The 18,646-nt window shown below is 38.9% G+C and overlaps 1 protein-coding gene across 1 annotated transcript in view; it reads left to right on the top strand.

The window, feature by feature from the left end:
• Positions 1–2,672: 2,672 nt before the first annotated feature.
• Positions 2,673–18,646, top strand: part of LOC139709818 (uncharacterized) — a 49,568-nt gene continuing 33,594 nt past the window's right edge. The window contains exon 1 of the mRNA XM_071621779.1: positions 2,673–3,140. Within this exon, the coding sequence (XP_071477880.1) occupies positions 2,907–3,140 (234 nt within the window). The 5' untranslated portion in view covers positions 2,673–2,906. The remainder of the gene's footprint in view (positions 3,141–18,646) is intronic.

The raw sequence follows: 18,646 nt of genomic DNA, 5'->3' as shown, positions 1-18,646 counted from the left end.
GACAATCAAGAACTTTCCAATAAAGTACTTGATTTTTGAAAAAAAAGGAAGGTGTGAAAACATTTACGCCGCAGTAACATGAGTTAGTGTGGTCTCCTATTGAAGCTGGGCGGGTGCTATACCATTGACATTAACACCAGCAATATCAAATCCACACTATGTGGTGTGATTGTTGAATTAACACCAGCACAGTGTCAAAATATCACCAGCTATACAGTGTCAAATTAACACCACAAAGTGCCAGGTAAACCCTTCTCAACACCATCACAAAATACTTACTACACCTGTCGGTGTGGTCCTCTATTGACACTTGATCGGTGTTAGATTTAACATCCATGGTGTTAAATCTAACACTGGTGTTTTGCACTGCAGGTTGGTGGATAGATAATGGAGAGATAAAGAGAGAGAATGAAAGAGAGAAGAAGAAGAAGAAGATGATGAACTCAATGGCGGATGGGGGGGGGGGGGGCGCACCGCCTCCTTTATTTGTTGTAATAAAAGAAATAAAAAGGGAAAAGGAAAGTTATGAAATGAATAAGGTAATGAACATTCTTTTTCAAGAAAAAAAATTAGAGAAGAATGACTAGAGAGAAAAAAAAAGGAAAAAGAGAGGTTTCAGAGCGCTACTTAAATAAGTAAGATTAATTCTAGCTATCTTTATCACGATCTTTTTTGTAGTTTTTCTAATATTTACTAAATCACTTAATTTTGTTTTGATGAAAGTCATATTAAATCATCACTTTGCCTTTTTATGGGGGGGGGGTGGGGATGTTGGGGATTGATGGCGAATTCACACATATAAAAATGTATGGTGGCATGGTAAAGAATCTGTTTTAATTCTATCATGCCGTTTATCGTATGAATCAGGGGCGGAACCAGGAATTCCCTGAAGCGGAAGCTTCTTTATAAAAGTATTAAAAAAAAGAAGGGGGGGGGGTGGAGCACGTGCCTTCTATTTTTTCTTTTGATTTCTTTTGTTTAGAAAAACAAAATAAAACGTACATGTACAAAATCAAAATGTACAAAATTAAAATGTACAAAATCAATCTACATGTACTGTATGTGTTGAGCCTAACTACCCCTTGTGCAATCGTGTGAAAGTCCAGTATGTGCACACTTGATGACAATATTGTATTGTTCGTTAGCTATGTTGAATTGTTACATATTTTTGACTCATTGCAAATGGTACACAAATTTGTAAACAGCAGCAATGTGATTGTGGATGAGATAATAGTAGACCTGGGAAGTTTTGAGCCGTATGTCTTGCCAACCCTATGACCTATGACTGAATTGAATGTTGTAGATTTTGTGATGAAATATTTTTAATTTATTATAATTATATTGTATTTGTTACTGGAACATATGCAGAAAAGGAAAGAAGAAAAAAGAATTAAGAGAACTTTTAAACAAAATGCAAATATGATAACATTATTGAGCATTTGTAACATGTTACACGGCCTGCTATATTTTATTATGTTGTACGAATGTGTCTGTCTTTTTATAGCCTTTGTCGCGCAGCAAATTCTCTTTGAGATAATTTACTGTCTCCTATCCTTGCCCAGGCTTTTTGTGTGCTGGAGCGCTCTTTCACGTTGATTAGGTGATAGTTTTGGTGTATATGTGTGTGTGGTATGTATAAGTTTATATGGGTGTAACTCGCGGGTGTGGGGTATGTGTGTGTGTGTGTGTGTGTGTGTGGAAAGTGTACTCTGTGAGAGTGGGGGGGGGGGGGTAGTGATGGTGTGTAGAACATGACTATTGTGTTAAAATCTCAACTGGAGGAGTGTTCCGGCATATGGAAGTGCCTGGGTGGGGCGATGGGACGAAGAAAAAAAAAATGCATACTCTACATGTAATACGCTTATTCTTCTCCTGTCCTCCTAGCCTTTCTCCTCCCTCTTCATTGTAATTTCAATGCAATATTTTAATTTTTTTGCATTAAATGTATGTTTTTAATGTATGTATGGTATAAAACTCGTTATGTTATTTCCATTATTTATATTCTTCATTTATGCACCTTTATCTTTATGTATGTCCGAAAACAAATTTTATGTATATTTTATACATGACAATAAATTATCTTGAATCTTGAATCTTGAATCTTAGAATTAAAGAGGAGCGCGCTCCCGGTGCGCCCCCTTCTGGATCCGCCACTGTGAATAATCATTGTGAGTCACAACATGGTCGCTCCGGGGATACGAGCCCGAGTCCCCCGCCCCCTTCTCTTACCTTACCCTCTAACGCCTTCCCAACGTTCCCACCTCTACACCAGCTCGCAAGCCCTCGACGAGACTGTTGATCTTTCTTATGTTTACTCAATACGGGTATCGTGCCTCTCTCGTATACGTGTTAACACATAAGACCCATTCAACGTTGACGAGATACAGCGCGCCCCATTGTGCCCTGTGCAGGAGTTGTTTACAGGGGTACACACTCGACGCCAGGTAGTGTGCACACATGGTACATAATGCTCCAACAGTATCGATTTTGATTGTCCGTCAAGTTTGCCCACTACCTTCCAAATCGATATTCTAGTCTTTGGCGAGTAACATACGGCTTCTTTGGAACATTGAATCATTGGCTACCGTGTTCAAGAGTTAAAGTTTTAGTTGCACGAAGTTTTATCAGCGAGAAAATATCCGGGCAGGACCATTGTTACGGCTTATGCACGCTGATCATTTTCAATACTGTTTGAGTGGGGGAGCGTGATTGAATACGCATATTGGCGTAAAATTTCTTCGCAGTTTGCAACGCACCTGTACGGCCACCGTTAATCTTTCACCTCGGGATCTCCGCACGCTGTCTTGAACTAATCCGTAGTGCTCTGTGTTTGTACCTCAAGTTTAACTACATCTCACGCTTTGGTTGGCAAATTTCAACAATGGATATGGCAACATACAAACACCATGTCTAGCGGTGTAGGCATGTTGGAAATAAACGGAACCGGTCTTGCCGTTAAAACCGGCGAGGTTGTAGGTTCCGTGCTACCTGTCGACGTACCGACGCGAGAAGCTCTGGCGAACACGGGCCCTAGCAACCGCCGCGGAGGTCTCGACTCGAACGGAAAAGTTTACGCAAATTCCGCGGTGGAATTCTACACGCAAGGAACTTTCGAAAAACCATGGCAACCAGGATCAAAGGTGAGGTGTCCATTTTAAACCAACACGTTTTATATAGGAGGTTGCCTTGGCATACTTTTTCAGAGTAGGATATCATTTGTACAGTAGATACACTGAGACCATTCAGTGGAATATATTGCATAATTTCAATATACCTTTTTGCAAATATCTGTAGGTAGGTATGTATCATTTCAAGTTCTCTCCCCCTTCCAAAGTCTGATACTTTTTAATTCTTGCACCATGCTATTTTCTTTTTCAGGAAGACACGACGTAATTTATTTTGACAGCTCTCGTCGTGCAAATCTAGCAGTGCATATAGCGCATCGTGACTCCAGCAATTGAAGCGTAGAATTGGTAGATATCGACGTACAGTTAAATACAGAGTAACGCATGCTGTATAGAGATCAGTTGATGTTTTTGTTTTTCCTTGTTTTTGAGATGAATTCTACTTCATTGTCTTTAAATCGCCGTTAATGAGCAGGGTGAATGCAATTATACAGACTATCGATACGGCGCAGAGTCAGTTTCGTTGCAGTCGGACAAATACCAACAGATTTGTACATTTATAATTCAGTCAGAAAGTACGGTATAGTGATATGTTAAGAGACGAGAATTAGGTGAGCTGATGCTGTCCATCATGAAATTTTTCCTTTGTCTTCCAAGCCATTAAAATTGCTACCACCCAAGTGGAATACTAGTATCTGGTTATACTTTATCTTTCTATCTATCTGTCTATCCATTTTGTGATCATACTAAATCGAACATACAAAGTTGCAGGCCTACATGTTTTCATGAAAACCATACTTGCTGTACCCTCTTAATGACACAATGAATAAGATGGGGCTAGGGCATCTCTCGAACGTCCTGACATTCAATTTCCAATATCATGAAAGCTTACAGCCTGATGTAATACAAACTACATAGTAATCGTCTACTTGTAAAACTTCAATGACGTAAGCTTTCATGTTTCTGTTTTGAGCATGGATATCTTATTCTTTGAAGTGTCATGTAGCTTTAATACAAACTCTTTTTACGCGTTAGATACTCTGAAAGGGGAATTGGATGCCGCGATACGTTATGTTCTGGACGTCAATAAATTCTACCCTCAAGGCAGTATACACGTGCAATAGCTGGTTAATCAAGATTACATGTGCGCAGAAATGATACTCGTATCAAAATATTGAAGGCCGAATGTAGCGTTATGTCTTCATAAAAATGTCCAAGTTAAAAAGTAATGCAACTTAATCATTTTGTTTTTACTCACAATACAAGTTGAATAAGAAACAATATGAAATGGTATGGACATAATTTTATTCATCTTCACATGAGATGTATGGTTATATTCTCGAATTGTGAGCACAAAATGAATTTACTACAGACACTGACAGAAATTTCAGACTTTTCATTCTTTATCTACAGGCAACCATTATCGTTTCAAGATTAGGAAAGAGAGATAGAAAAAAAAAGAGGAAGAGGGATGTAGGAGAGTTGCAAGATGCATACCGAATACATCAAGCAGAGCTATAAAAGAAAGATGAAGATGGTGTTTTTGCAGTCATTCTCTGCCGTGTGTTTGTGTGAATTAGAAGAGATTGTATGGGGAAAAATCTGCTATATGATTTACTTTTCCCGAACACTTGCCGAATCAGGGAGGCGTTTGCTATGATTTCGTGAATTCCTCTCAACGTTTATTTTATCATGGTTGATGTATATGATGCAACAAAAGGATGGTTCTGTGGCTCGTCCATGCCTTTAATGCCATTCCATTCACAGATTTGAAAGCCAACCATATCTGCCATCAAGTTCTGAGAGAACTTTATACTATTCACGATATTATTATCTTGTTATGAAAAAAAAAATGGCACCTCCTGATTTTACTTCGTATCTGCATGAATACGAGAAATGTGCAAGCTACGTCGCACAAGTCGAGACTTCGGCTAAATCTATAAGAAAATTAATATTCTACCCGGATGGATATCAATACATGTATCAATTCTCCAGTGTAAGTGGAAATTCAAGTAGATCGAAGGAATTTTCTCCGATCCCTTTTGAATTTTCTTAAGTTGTTGGCGAGATTGACTATAATTTTAACGTGTAATAAACGATTACTTGTAACTTCAATTGTTGCATAAAAAAGAAATCGGCAATTAATCAAAAGAAATTATACAGTGATTTCCCAGGTTATGAAATAGAGAAAGGAAACTTACAGCCTTATCAAATGTTTAGCTAATGTAAGGATTTATATTAGATTAAGCAATGAAAAGTTTTTGCAATTTCTGCATTTGAAGCAATAAAGATTTAAGGTCATCAATGTGCTTAAATGAAAGATATTACACACACACACATACACACATTATATATATATATATATTAGGTGTGTGTGTATGTATGAAACGCTGGCAATTAAAATTACAATTTACAATAAAAGGATAAATAAAAAAACAGAACCACCATAAGGTGCGGTTCCTGGGATTGTAAGTGCTCATATAAATCATCGAGATTATTTTTAACAACACCCCCCCCCCCCAAAAAAAAAAAACCCACCCCAACACGAAACGCATTTCTGTCTCCTTGACAACGGACCGATTACAGCTATCTATCGTCCCATCTTAGTGCCCTCGGTGACCACATGATGAAAACGTAACCATAGCAACGTGGTAAACAAGATGGCTTGTATACTATGTACAGGATAATAGGGATTCTTATTTTTATTTTCATGACAGGCAAGGTCATGGGAGCTGACCCTCAACCATTGCCCAAGAGCAAAAGAGGAATGGTAACTTGTCAAAGCTCGCTTTTTTCTTTTCCTTTTTTCATGGTCACGCGAGTGGTATCTCAGATCTAGAACTATGATCTGGGCCCCGTTGCAAGAAAGTTGCAATCAATTGCAAATAATTACTAATTTTGAAACAACCATTCTGATTGGCTCAGGGTCTGCCCTATTAAGAAGACATGCATGCAACAATGATTTTGATTGGCCAGTGACAATCAGTTGCAAGTTGCGTTTAAACGCAAAGTTTCTAGCAACGGGGCCCTGGTTTGTAATTGTCCCAAGCTCAGTGAATGGCCAAAAAAAAACAAAAAACTAGTTTACTGCAAGAAAGAATGACACCAGCAAGCCCCGTGTAACAATCGGCTGTTTCAAAGTTCATACCATCATGCAACGTGTGTGTGTCCAGTGTGATCTGGTACCAGCTAAACTTTTCTAGGAAAATGGTAAATTAAGTTTTACACACACACACACACACACACACACGTATGTATATATATATATATAATAATGATATACATATATTTCATTATATAGTCATATAATACATTGGATCGGTTGCTAGTTGGGAGAGAGCGAAAGGCAAATGTGTAGGGAAGGCTACTTCTACATCTTTAACCTGACCCCTTATTCATTACACTTTGTTCTGGTGAAAAAGCAGCATTTTCTCACAATGATTCAAGGTTCCAAAGGCTTCAGGGTTTCAAAAATCATCGTTGTTACTCAGGGTTTGAGGGTCATCGCGCCATCTCCACTTTGAAAAACGTGCCTAGTGTATGTACGTCAAATGACCCGTCAAATCCAAATTCCGTAGTTCTATAATAATCCCTCCGACATTATAAAAGATGGAAGAATAATAGTAATGTGGCTCAAACCATGGACCTACCACACATGGACGTTCATCGCTCGTTTCATTAATTCAAACACCTGTTTCTGCGAAAAGCGTCACTATAACATTTTAAAGATGCCTTCCTGCTTTTATTTCATCGTGCATCACCGACAGCCAACCTGGAGTAAGAACAAGACGGCGCTTTGAGATATCTACAAACTACACACATGCGCAGAAGATGATAACTCTCTTAAATCAAGACAAATGGGAAATCATCGCTCACTTAATTTCATTTGCGAAATGCACGTACTGTGCGAGAGAAAGTACGTGTTTCGGCAGGTTGGTTGCAATTTGTAATCTAATTTTTCCCATTTTTCGCACATTGTTTCAGAGTAAACATGGACAGTAATGGTGGACGACATGTATGTCCTACCATTAAGCAACTGTACATGCGCGTCCACTAGTGTCCACGTCAGTAATTACTGATTTTGTGACACGAAATTTGTCATGATTTGAGGTTTGCTGCTCCCCATCATTGTCGACTTTCCGTAAGGCAGTTAAGTCTGAAAAGACACCTCAGCGAAATAGAACCGAAATGAGGGAAACGGTTCTTTCGTCATTGTCCAAACGTCTGAATGTACTCATCAAGATACACATAATCAGGTGGCGGCGATGCAGGTCGGATCAAAGAAAGACCTCCGTTCTTAGTCCCTGTGTGCAGTAGGTCCATGCTCAAACACTCTCAACACTCACTGAGAGTATTCACTGATCCTCTCCCTCATTCCACATCCCTGTCAGTCTTGGAGAAAATTATCAAGACAAATGCAATAATAATATCGGCATTTTTTAAATTGATATCTTAAAGTGTGCAGGCACGAGCCTTATCTCAATATCGATTCACTTTCAAGGCTTATTTTCTGTGCTATCATTTTGGAGGAGTGAACGGAGCGTGTTGCGTAAGAATCCACGCGTGGACCACAGACTGAAACCCTTGAATGTTCCACGGTAATTTCAAGGTGTTAGCTTTCTCAGGACCACTGTTTCAGAAGCACTCTATTACTGGCATGCCAGGAAGTACTGTCACCCATAGTAAATGATGGACTTAAAATATCCCTCCGGGGTGGGGGTAATAAGGTGATCTTTCTTTTTGCGCCAGACCAGGGATAATGCCCTGGTAGTAGCCTCATCAGTGGTTGCCATTGGCAACCGTGTTGAGTCCTCCTACAGCCTGAGGGAAAGGTTTTATTCATTGTCTTAACTGTTGCAGGCATTTCACAGCCCGGGCAGACCCTTAGAGGGCTTCCGGGGAGCCGTAGAAATGAGCGAACGGTCATTACGGATCCATGTGCATGACCGATAAATTCCTTCACACTTAAAGTTAATCTCAATTACTCTTAAATCAATCGCCATCTTGAGTGACATCGTCCATGAAATCTCAGCACGTGCTTTGATTTGAATTGAATTGAATTGAACTGAATTGAATTGAATTGAATTGAACTGAATTGAATTGAATTGAATTGAATTGAATTGAACAGGTTTTATTAAAAATCATGTCTGGCAGCCAAAGACTGAATTGCACATGTTTTACAATCATAGTTATGAAAACAGACAGATTAATTACGCGCTTTGTACAAACAATGATATAAAGACATGATATTAAAAAACAAACAAACAAATATTACAGTGGTCACATGTAGCTTTCATCTATGCCAAGCAATTCGTGAAAGAATATCATTGAAATCCAGTCAAAATGACAAGCTGTAGATTACAAACATATCATTATGCCTTTATGAATCATCGAAGTTTAACCTTAAAACCAGTAATATTCGCGACATGGAATTTTTGTGGATATAATTATATTGGAGCAGATGGCCTTTTACGCGACATAATTTTTTTTGTGAATTGCCGTTGACATTTAGTACACATTGACATTCCCGTTCATTTCAATTTTGGCGAATCTTGGCTCCACGGGAAATTTGCGAAAATTTCATGCACGCGAAAAATTCTGTGTGTTTTTTTTTACAGTATATTTTTTATATTTGTATTTTTTTTAACTTGATAGGTTGACACACCGTAACACTCACAAACGCTCAGAAACTTAATTACACACGTCTTGAATTTGTGCACTTGACAGATGCACTGTAAATCATCACAATCTTTTATTGCTCGTTTATGGCCCAATCTGTAGCATTTAACTCTACTGATAGCTACTTAAAAGCTACTAAGGCAAAAAAGCAACAAAAGCAATTCACACGTGCTCTTGTTGTCTAGGCATAACTTATTCCTGACTTTCGTGGGGTTGTTCTCCTGTATCTAGTCAGACAATCAGTAAGAACTCTCTGATTACGAGAGTACACTGCAAAAAGTCCGGTGTTAAATAGTGAACACCGAGCTGGTGTTCAATTTTCGGTGCTCATTTATGGTGTTAAATTAACACCTACGGGTGTCGTTTCCAAATTTTAAACTGTTTTTTGAAGAGTTTCTTAGTAACTGCACTTCTTGTTGATTTTTAATTTAAACAAGACGATCAAGAATTTTACATCAAAATACTAGATTTTTGAAAAAATGTGAAAATGAATTTACACCAAAGTAACCCCAGCTGGTGTGGTCTCTTATTGAAGCTGGACGGGTGTTAAACCATTGATATTAACACCAACAAATATCAAATCAACACCATGTGGTGTCATTTTTGAATTAACACCAGTACAGTGTCAAAATAACACCAGGTACAGTGTCAAATTAACACCACGAAGTGTCAGGTGAACACTTTTCAACACCATCACAGTGCATTTTTAACACCTGTGGGTGTGGTCCTTTATTGAAGTTTGATCGGTGTTAGATTTAACACCCGTGGTGTTAAATCTAACACCGATGTTTTTACAGTGTATTGATGTGTAAGAACACGCCTTTTTTGTGCCCTGCAAGGGTTCGAACCCTTGACTCTTATTTAAAGCGCAGTGTACAAGCTGTTGTAGTCCTCACAACACCCCCCCAAAAAGACTGCAATATTATCATTATTCTTTTTTCAAGTTTTCATTTAGTGTCCTCATGTTCGCCAAATTCAAACCCTATCACCATGACAACGCCACGTACTTAAAAACTTAGCAGCGCTAATAAGATAACGTGTAGGAGCTTGGAAAATAAATCATTTTCCTGAGAAATGCGAATCGGATGCGATGTGATGTCATTCCTTCGTGTCGGGTCAAAGGTGAGATAGTTTTACGACTCGTCGCGATGTTATTTGAGTACCAGGATGTTGATAGCATATTATAATACTCTGTCAGGATCACTTTTGAATTTGCCACTGAAAATGTCAGTTCTGAAAGCGTTAAGCGTATGATCTTCCAGGGAGAAAAAATACGCTTACAGTCAGTTTGTATACAATTTGAAAGAGCCCAATCTTACGAACCGTACAAATACAAAATGTTTAATGTTGCGATCTGGAAGGATAGCTAAGAAACTCGTTTGGCGAAAGTAGTCTGGAACGCAGCATGGCCCCTAAACTGTTCTTACAATAGAGCGTATCATAGACCCTACTGCGTCTGCGCAGCTCTGGGTATGCATCACAATTTTTACAGATAGACAGACAGACAGACAGACAGACATGCATACTCACTGGACATACAAAATACTTAACGTATAATCTTCGATGTAGCTCTTCTCATTAAAACAGTCAAATACTTATACACGTATATAGAAACAACGATTTGTACCACAGTTCGACTTCAATGCCTACGCGCTCCTCTCTTAAAGGTATGATTATGGTTTAGCTTGAGCTTGGGGCTTACGTTCTGACTTTCTGCGAGATAATTAGAAACCACGAATATGAAATGTAAAAGGACATACAATTCTAAGAGGAAATTCAAGTTTATTCAGTGAAAATCGGTTTTAAAATGGCTGAGATATCCAAAAACAAAGAGATCCTATTAGATGCGCCCCACCTTTTATTAGGACAACTTTGCGTAATTTTGAATTCATCTTAGAATTATGTGATCTTTGTATTTCATCAATGGTTTCTAATTATCTCGCCAAAAGAGTTAAAATGTGAATCTCCCATCTAGACCTATGTTGTACCTTCCCTATAAAACCCGTCGGCTAGTTTTGGTAATCGTGATATTCAGAGAAGAGAGAGAGAGAGAAAGAGAGAGAGAGAGTGAGGGGGTAGGGTGGGGGGAGGGAGAGGAGGCTGAAACGCAAGCAGGGGAAGGGAAGGGATGAAGAGTAGACATGAGGATGACATAGATATTCGCGGATGTTTACAGTATGTCTGTCATGAAGATGGTGGGAACGGCGGCTATCCCGCTTTATATACCCTTGCTGGTCTTCTTGTTTGCTCGTATATCTAGTGCGTTATCCCCCGGATCTTGACAGCGATATCTGTATAAAACAATACTCTGACAGAAAAACTATGGCTGTCCAGAAACAGGTGGCATCGATAAAGATGTCACGGCAATATGAGGGACTGTGAAATTTCAAAATGATACTTCAATTTAAACCGTTCAATCTTCTTTTAACTTCTTCTCCTTTATACTCTCCTCTCCAAACTATAGTAAAAAGAAAGGCCCGGAGCCGCCCAGCCCCCCCCCCCCCCCCAAAAAAAGAGAGAGAAACAAATAAAAAGAGAGACAGTCTGAATCTTTGGTATGTGGTGGTCTTATAAAGAATCCTGCCCTATAAGTGTTTTCTTTTTCTTTTTTTTTTACTTTAAACGTGAAAGATGAAACGTTCTACATGTCGAAGTCACGTCTCTGACTTATGGCCACATATATGCTTACGTCTATTTGTTAAGAGTTGTGTTCACTTGTACCTGGTCTCAGATTTAGCATGGTCAGTTAAAGTTCCTTAATGGCAAACCAAGCTAACAACTCGAGTGCAATGCTGCTCAAAGCTGACAACGACACTAAACAGCAACACAGCAGCAAATCACAAGCAAAATTCACAACCGTATCGAATGACTACAGTCTGTTCTTGGTTTTGACGAAATCCTACCAAAATAACACTTCATTAGGGCGGGGATGTCAAACACTGCTCTCAGTGCCTTCCGGGTGTGGCAACCCTCTTCCCTGCCCTAAAGCACTTATGGTGATGGGATATTGCTAGGTTGACGTGTGGCTCATTTCATTTTGTGGTATTTGGGCAAAAAGAATGAATTGTTTCGATATCCATTGTTTTTGTTTGTTTGTTTGTTTTTTGCATTACACTAGATAAATTGTCAATTTCGCACAAGTCGCAAACTTTACTAAGTCGGAGATAGATTATACTCGGATGGACGTGAAGCATGTGGTGATCATAATGTGTAAGTCGAAATTCACGTATTTCGAAGGATAGAAGTTGGTTCATTTTTAATTCGATTGAGGCGAAATCAGATGACTGAATTGTTATTTTACATACGGAAATCAGAGCATATTACGTCTTGGCGCAGTTTCAGTTGGCGGATAGGAAAAATAAAGTAAGTGTATAATTATACACTGTATATGCATATGAAGAGTTTGTTCGCAGAAACCGATAAGTCCATTTTTGAAGATTTTGAAGTACGGTCTCTGTCATAAAGTACAAAATAATACCTTTTAAATGATATATTGGTCACTACATATAAAGGCACGTTTTTGAAGTTATTGTCAAAAGATGCATTAATTTTCTTATTATTCTCTTTATTTTTCTTGACCTTTAATCGCAAATATCTCCATTTGGCAAATATGGACTTATCGGTTTTTGCGAACAAACTCTTCATATACACATGGTGCAAGAAAATATACAGACCAAACTGTTTGTTGTTCTAGATTTTGGTGATCAACCTGTAAGGTCGTCAGTGTTTTGACATTTTAGGCCCATTGTTCTGTAATTCTTCTCAGATTGTATATAAACATGTTGCCAGTATGCCTTCTGGCGTTGACGGACGCTTACGACTTTCAGAGATGATCAATGACATGCTAAATGTAAAACAAGCAAGCAAGCAAACAAACAAACGAACGAACAAAAACAATAACCAGCACCAAGAGCCAAACAAAAACACAATGACAAGATGAAATGAAAGAGAATCAGAGTGAATGTGTCCATCTAGGGTTGATTAATATGGAACGCTGTGACCAGAAACAAGAATAATAGGTGTATCAAAGGAGAAAACATGACAATAAAAGTGGAATGATGAACATAAAAATGAAGTGGAAATGAAGAGAATGAGGAAAATGGAAGAAGAGCTAGCATAAGAAGGAGGAGGAAAGGAGATGAAGAAGGAAGAAAAGAGGAATACGAGGAACTTGAGGAGGGGGTGGGATGAAGTGGAAGATCAACAGAAAAGAGAGGGTTAAAGAAAGGAGAAGGAGAGGGTGCAAGATTGTTCCCCTACGCAGAAGGAATTTTGCAGTATACTTCCGCGTTTGCAATAAAGAGAACAAAAGAAAAAGGAGAAAGAAGTCGAAGAATTAAAGAAGACAAAAGTGAACAAGACAGAAGGCATAGAAGAAGATAAGATGACGAAGACGAAGGAGAAAAATATAGAATGTTAAAGACGGACATGAAGGAGCTTGAAAAGAAAAATAGAGGCGCAGGAGAAGGAAAATGGACCGAGATTGACCAGTATTCTGCCCCGAGAGCCATAGCTTCGAAGAGCTGGTTATATGGGCCGGTAATTGAGAGTGAAAGAATCCATGAAACCGGCTAACAATGCAGCTAAAGAATAGGCGGGTTTGTTCGAGTGACGGCGGAATCCACCCTTTACGACAGACCAGTATCGATCGGTGTAGAAGCTATTCAAAGCCACATCGACGTAACGGTCATTTACTTTGAAATATCGAGCGGTTGGCATTACTGGGGTCAGCCGCGGTATGTTACCCATGTACATCATGAACACAAGGTAGTAATTTGTTTGATCAGTTCGTTATGAAGTGATACTCTGTAGAGGTGTCGGAGCTCCCCTTTTTTTCTTTTTTTTTCTCTTTGATACCTTAGTGTTTTAATATCATATCCCACTAAAGGTCAGGGATTTGTTCAGAATAGTAACTTGATTAATTATCAACATTATGAAAATTTGGATGAGTGAGAGTGATAAAATATTAGGCTCCTGCGTACAAAGGGACTTCTTCGAAAATCTTGCTTTGTGTGCAACCCGCCAAGAATGTATACCAGCAGGCCTATCAGTCCATTTATGTAGATTTTACATGTATTTCCACGATTGTTTTGAATATGAACAGCAATGAGTATTTACTTATGTGTGTGTGTGTGTGTTTGTGTGTGTGTGTGCGTGCGCACTATGGCGTGTGTGCCTATTGTGTAGGCTCGCACATTTACGCCGAATCATGGGGTTTTCATCAACCATTATTGCTCTCGTCAATTGCTCTGATTTGGGGCACATATTGGTCCCCAATTGGTGAGCACAAAGCTCTCATCGATCTTTAAATTAAGCCTTTCATCATCTTTCAGCCCAGAGTGGCTGCCGGTCGTATCGATTGAGACGGTACTTGAGAAGACACCATGGAGAATGATTGGTATACCACTTTCCCCTTGCACTGCCGTGCATCCACCGTGACGCCCGATACCAAGCTTTGCGGGCGTGGCCCATTGCCGCATCCGTGTTGGTAGAAATGTGGTATATACAATGTATATTGCCGCATCCGTGTTGGTAGAAATGTGGTATATAGGCCTATCAGCCACAAAACCCAAACGAGAATACCTCAAATAACTTCACTTTACCTATCTACAAATGTTTCTACCAATCAATCAATCAATCAATCAATCAATCAATCAATCAATCAATCAATCAATCAATCAATCAATCAATCAATCAATCAATCAATTAATCAATCAATCTATCTATCTATCTATCTATCTATCTATCTATCTATCTATCCTATCTCGAAGTATATAAAGATATAGCTAGTATGTCTCTCTGTCCAAACTGTCATCTCTGTATCTATACATCTGTATATCTATCTTTATAGATCATATCGCCCTGGCCTTCGTTTATATGGCCTTACTCTTCAGGTGCCCATCACACATCTCAAGGGATACGGAGACCGGGCATTTTCCTCTATTGCTCCTCGCCTGTGGAACTCCCTTCCATCTTTTCTCCGTGAAATTGACAATCTGGATCACTTCAAAGCCTCACTCAAGACTCATATTTTTCACCAGGCATTCAATTGCTAACTGCCTTGGAGGAGTATGCGCCTTTGAATGTTTCTATAACAGGTACTGTATGTGGCGCCATACAAATGCTGTGGATCATCATCATCATCATCATCATCATCATAATTATGCAGCCATCAAGCAATCAATCAATCTGTCAATCTATCTATCTATCTATCTATCTATCTATCTATCTATCTATCTCTATCTATCTCTATCTATCTCTCTCTCTCTATCTATCTATCTATCTATCTATCTATCTATCTATATCTCTCTGTCTGATTACTGTGTACATGCGTAGATGCAAGCGTATTCTCTCGGAATAGAATACACCGTAGTTTCAGAGCAAATCAAACACTTAGACTATAATCATCAGAAGTATACGATATTGTCTACCTTGTATGCATGCCTTAACGGTGTCTGCTGGTATAGAATAAAAAGTACAACATGATATGCTCATTGATTACCTTCGGAATATCATTAGGCTCACAAATATTTCACATCAATTTACTAGTAGCCCAGAACTCTTTGCGAATAACTTTATCCTCTCTGTGTCTTTAAACAGAATATTACCAGAGGCATTTTCAAGATTTTTTTTTTTTTTTTGTCTCATATAGAGGATGTAGAAAAGTATGATGATAGTGGATTATTTCAGGCATATCTGGAGCAGGACTGTGAGCATAAAGAACATACTTCCCTTCTTGAAGTGTACATTAAATTTAGTGTTTAGTGACACCAAATTTCCTTATCAAATTGCTTCCGAGTCTCGAATTTTCCCTGCAGACTAATATAAAGTTTTGCATCTGCTCTGCATCAGTTGTTGTCTTTGGTGAAAAAAAATGACACTGATGCTGATATATGGGAGGTTCTTCATGTACATTTAGGTAAAGAAAGGATGAGGGGTTTTAAACAAGTGCATAAGTGTGGTTTGAATGTACTTAATGGCTTAAGTGCAGATAGTGATGTGAAAAGATAATACCTTTGATATAGCTAATTAGTAGTTTCTTTGAATGCAGATGAATGCAGTAGTTGGTGGAGTTTGAGTAGGTGAGACCACACCCAGTGACCACGTCCAACTCGTCGCTATCAAACTAGTATAGCTTACATGCATTCCATTTTTGATATATTTGTCCGCCATTTGTATTTACCAGTCACTGGTACGTTGATAGTAGTTCTTATCGAAAGAACTTATTATATCGCCAGGTGCGAAGCCCCGATTGCGCCGCGTCCTTTCAATTTCATGGCGTAACAACAAAAAAAAAAAAAATGGTTGTCAAGTAAGGGCTTCAGTGGGCGGGGCTTATCGACTCCCAGAGATGTACAAAGCAAAGGTTGCGGAGCACGGCGGGCAAATAGAACTAGTGCGATAAACTCCCCCCGAGGCGCTGGGGCCTGTTTGAATGGCGTGACCCCAAATTGATTCTCATTCATCAAGTCACGCGTGACAAGCGCACGCTAAATACAGACATCGAAGCCTGTGAAGTACGAAAAACTCGTCAACCATTTACATTTAAACCAATTTTAGCTCTGCAGTTCTTTTTGGTATCAGCGGGGTAAAAGCTCCTACCACCCAAACAATGCAAAATAATCTTAAAAAAACACTATAATGAAGTCACATTGTTTTCATTTTGTTTAACATTTTTATGTACTTAATTTCAGCCAATTGTAGTCAAAGTGGTCAACGTCGTAGATCTACCAAACACAAAAGTTCCCCCCCCCCAAAAAAGTCATTTATTACTTCATTTTTCCTTTCTTGAATATATTACATTTCGCCATAATTTCATGAGACACTAACACATTTCTCGTTTATCTGTTTATGGAATATATTTCACCATAACTTCATGAGACACTGTGAAGCACTATCGATATATCAAGCCAATGCTTTTTAAAACGCGATGTGAAGAATTATACCTGGGAGCACGAAGATCATTGACATCAGTGATGTTATGTGATACCAATCTAGATTTCGCACATCGTTCAACTACATCATTACTTCACTATCTATGCCTCCGCCATAGAGTTGGCTAAAGTGTGAACCGTTCGGCCATTGTTAAGTTACTGCTTGGACAATCGAAGCCTGTAAAATCCTGACTCAAACTCATCTCTATTCCAGTCTGTATTTCTATTTGCTCGATGTCTGGATGCTAATCATGCTAATTGATACATCAATTCCGTCCCTTCTCCTACATGTTGATTAAGACTCCCAAACAGCGGACTGGACGCGCCTCGATATCACACTACCTGGTCATCAAACGCGCCAGTCCCTTCGGGGTCAGAGCTACCAAGCGGGGCGTACGTATTGCACCAATTACCACCCACCATGGAGCTACAAAAGCTTCATGGTATAATAATTGCCTATCTGCATTGTCTGCACAACCTGCACAAAGTTAATAATCTGCGCATTTCGCACTCTGCGTTTGATTTTTTGGAGGTGCTTTTTCTTCACCCCCCTTTTTTGAAATTCATCTTGCTGTTATTTTGCACGTATCTTTTACCTGGTCCACTTGTGCGGTCTTTCTCCATTGGGAACCAGGACTGGTATTGCCGTGCTGCCAAACCGTGCCTGATTTACCCTTCAAGGACAAAGAAAATCATTTCGATGATACTGAGCATTTCTCTGTCCCCCTTTTTTTGTGACGATCTTACACACAATAAATGATGACAGGGCACACCTTGGAAGTGATCCCTAATGATACGCTCTTGAGGGTACAACAAATTGTGCCTCCTCAAGGAAGTGGGGTTTGTTAGAATACAAACACTGCCCTGAAGAGTCTATTGATCTGTGCCCACTTAGCTTACATCCAATGTTGAAAAGAGAACAAGTCGATAAATTGCGCAAAAGATGATAAGGTTAAGTACTGTGTGCATTTCAACATTTGTGTTACAGTTTGATCATGACATGGGTGTGTCTGTGCGTTTGTGTATACATGCTCTTTTGTCTCTGCAAGATAACTACAGGTGAACTTAAAGCACCTTTCACTACTGTCCACTTAACTAGTGTGTACATACACCCTGCCGAGTAGGAGCAAACTCTTTTCTTGCACGTTTTTTTTTTTGTTTTTTTTTGTGGTAGTTCACTGTGGTGGTATACATGGGGCGAGGGTATTCACGATTTGGGGTTCTTTTGGAGTGCTTGCGTATTTCCATTTGCCTTCTCACTACTTTAGCAAGAATATTCCTGTAGACGTGCTTTTCTCTCGATATACGTCTCTTCTTCTTTTTTTTTTGTTGGAGCACGGTGGTTTAGTTGTCAACGTATTACTACACGCAAATCTGAAACAGGAGCTGTTTGTAGTTTAAAACCTCTTCATCGCAAACATTATTTTGTTATTGGACAGATTACCGTTTTTTCTTTACAACATCACTTTAAAATCATGGCATTGAAGACGCAACCCTGGACGAAAATGGCCTTACAAAAGATGCCGATAATGTTGGTGATATTAAAATTGTATTAACAATAAGAATGTAGTAAGTAGCAGTAGCAGTTGTAGTAGTATTAGATATCAATTATGATAAGTACGCTTCTTATTGAATGTGAGGTATGATAATGAAAGCAGTAAACAAAGCGCATTACATGATGTACTGTTATGATAATAATTGATAAGATGATAATAGTTATAGTGATTATGCGAGTGGATAAATTCGCGATTGTGGAGTACAGTAGTGAACAGAGAAATGTATGCGTGCACGTCACGTTCAAGTCGGGATCAAAGTTAACATTTTTGTGCTTTTAAAGTAAAAACGTCGTGAAATATTTGGCGAATAAGAGTACTTTGAAACACTGATACGAAAAGATTTAGTACTTGT

Source organism: Diadema antillarum, unplaced genomic scaffold (assembly GCF_040938485.1).
Source record: "Diadema antillarum isolate AM-2024a unplaced genomic scaffold, OU_Dant_1.0 seq00001472_RagTag, whole genome shotgun sequence".
In the NCBI taxonomy this organism is placed as follows: Eukaryota; Metazoa; Echinodermata; class Echinoidea; order Diadematoida; family Diadematidae; genus Diadema; species Diadema antillarum.
The sequence above is the reverse complement of the archived record's forward strand: the minus strand, read 5'-3'. Positions and strand labels throughout refer to the sequence as shown.